This window comes from Passer montanus, unplaced genomic scaffold (assembly GCF_014805655.1).
Source record: "Passer montanus isolate IOZ18808 unplaced genomic scaffold, ASM1480565v1 scaffold1668, whole genome shotgun sequence".
NCBI classification, from domain to species: Eukaryota; Metazoa; Chordata; class Aves; order Passeriformes; family Passeridae; genus Passer; species Passer montanus.
In genome coordinates, this window is record NW_024363916.1 from 1 (window position 1) to 2,126 (window position 2,126).

The 2,126-nt window shown below is 48.7% G+C and overlaps 1 protein-coding gene across 1 annotated transcript; it reads left to right on the forward strand.

Annotated features, from left to right (window-relative positions):
* Window positions 1-5: 5 nt before the first annotated feature.
* Window positions 6-2,121, forward strand: LOC120499684 (ubiquitin-conjugating enzyme E2 H; the record flags this gene model as incomplete). The annotated part of the gene is made up of 2 exons (XM_039703672.1): window positions 6-132; window positions 1,466-2,121. Coding segments are annotated over 2 exons (252 nt in total), but the record flags the coding sequence as incomplete, so codon positions are not given.
* Between the last annotated feature and the right edge of the window lie 5 nt (window positions 2,122-2,126).

The window sequence follows — 2,126 nt, forward strand, 5'->3', positions numbered from 1 at the left end:
CAGACCTCACCAACATCTTCGAGTCGTTCCTGCCGCAGCTGCTGGCCTACCCCAACCCCATCGACCCGCTGAACGGGGACGCCGCGGCCATGTACCTGCACCGGCCCGAGGAGTACAAGCAGAAGATCAAAGGTCAGCCCTAATTAGCGCCCCTAATTGGCACCCCGGCAGTGGTGCCTGCAGCTTCTGCTGGATTTCCCTGTGAGAAGGGAGGGGTGGGAGCTGCTGGGTGGGAGTTTGGGGAGGCTCAGCTGGCCCAAAATGTGGGATCAGCTCTGCCACGGCCCCCGGGAGTGCTCCAGCCTGGAGTCGCTGCTCTGCTGAGGGGAAAACTCCAAATTTGGTTTAATTTGTGAATATCCAGCTGATTCCTCTGACAGGAGTGTGGGGACTCCCCTGCAGAGCTGCTCCGTATCCCAAAGCCCATTCCTGCTTTTTCACACCAGGGAAAACCAAAAAATTCCATCCTTTGCAGGCAAAAAATGGTTTGTCAGATACAACCTGCAGTGCCAGCACTGAGGGTGCTCCACAAGAACAGCCTAGAACCCAAAAACACCCTGGGAAAAGGCAGAGGAAGCCCTGGGCACGTCCCTTGGCATGAAGGGATGGCTGCTCCCTCGTTCCCAGGTGGTCTGGAGGGAGCTGGGAGGGCTGGGAGCACATTCCATAAATCCCAGAGCCCACTCCTCCTGCTCTCCAGGACTGCTGACAGGGTGGGATGGAGCCAAAAAAACCTGCTGTAAAAAATAACCTTGGACACGTCCAAAGTGCTCTGGGAAGGCTGGGATTCCAATCCCAAGTTTTCCCGAGGTGGCTTCTGGGGGTGCCCTGGGCTGGGAGGGACCCCGGAGCCCCCAGATCCCACCCCCGGGAATGCTGCCCTGCCCAGGGGGTTCTGGAACGTTCCGCAGGGTGGGGCAGCCACGGCTCCCCGGGGCCATCCATAATTTACCTACTCAGGTCATTTATCAGTGCTAATTACTGTGCTAATGTGGGGCATTCATCCATTCCATGGTAATCGGCATTCGTTTTATTCACAGGTCTATTTTAATACTTTATTAATTTATTACTTCATTCTATTTGGGTATTTAGATTGATAATTTATTATTTAATAAATAGGTCAGGTTTTTTGATAAAAAACCTGACACTGAGCTGTCAGTGACCTCCCCCTCAATAATGTGGGGTCATTTATCCCAGTTCATTATATAACCTTCATTAATTTTATTCACAGTTATTTTTTATATTAATTTATTACATTATTATAGTTTGATATTTAGGTTAATATTATTTCTATCTGAGGCAGCAGTTATCAATCCTATTTTAAATAATCTAGCAGATAAATGATTTATTTGATAAATATATCAGGTTTTTTTTTATAAAACCTGACACTGAGCTGTCAGTGACCTCCTCCTAAATAACGTGGGGTCATTTATCCTAACTCCTTTCATTTCCTTTCCCCCCCCAGAGTACATCCAGAAATACGCCACAGAAGAAGCCCTGAAGGAGCAGGAGGAGGGCACTGGGGACAGCTCGTCCGAGAGCTCCATGTCCGACTTCTCGGAGGACGAGGCGCAGGACATGGAGTTGTAGTGCAGCCCCGCTCTCCCCAGAGACTGATTTCCTAACCATGAGGAGCAGACTATGATGTTCATATTTAAACAAAGCAAGTTTTTTTATTACTAAACAAGGTTTTTATGAATTCTAGCATTGAGCTCTATATATATATTTATATCAGGAGTGTTTCTATATAAATATATATATATATCTAGGGGTATCTGGCACCCTGGAGGTCCTGGCTCGCTCGGGGGTTCCCTGGTCCCGAGGTGCACCAGAGCATTCCCAACATTCCATTCTGGTGGCAACTGCAGCCCTGAGCTTTTCCATCCGGCCACTTCGGTGTGCTGCCAAACAGCTGCCCTGGGAGGGAGGGAATTAACAAAAAACACCCCAAAAATCCAAATAAAAGGTAGAAAAAAACAAGAATAAAAGAGGGATTTGCTGTGGGATTGGGGGTTCCACCTGAGGTGTTGGTGTTTCCCCAAGTCTAAAACCTCGGGGCTGTAGGGATGGGAGGGGCTGGTGTTCAGGGAATAAAAAGGAGGAGTTAACTCCAAAATCCCACCCAA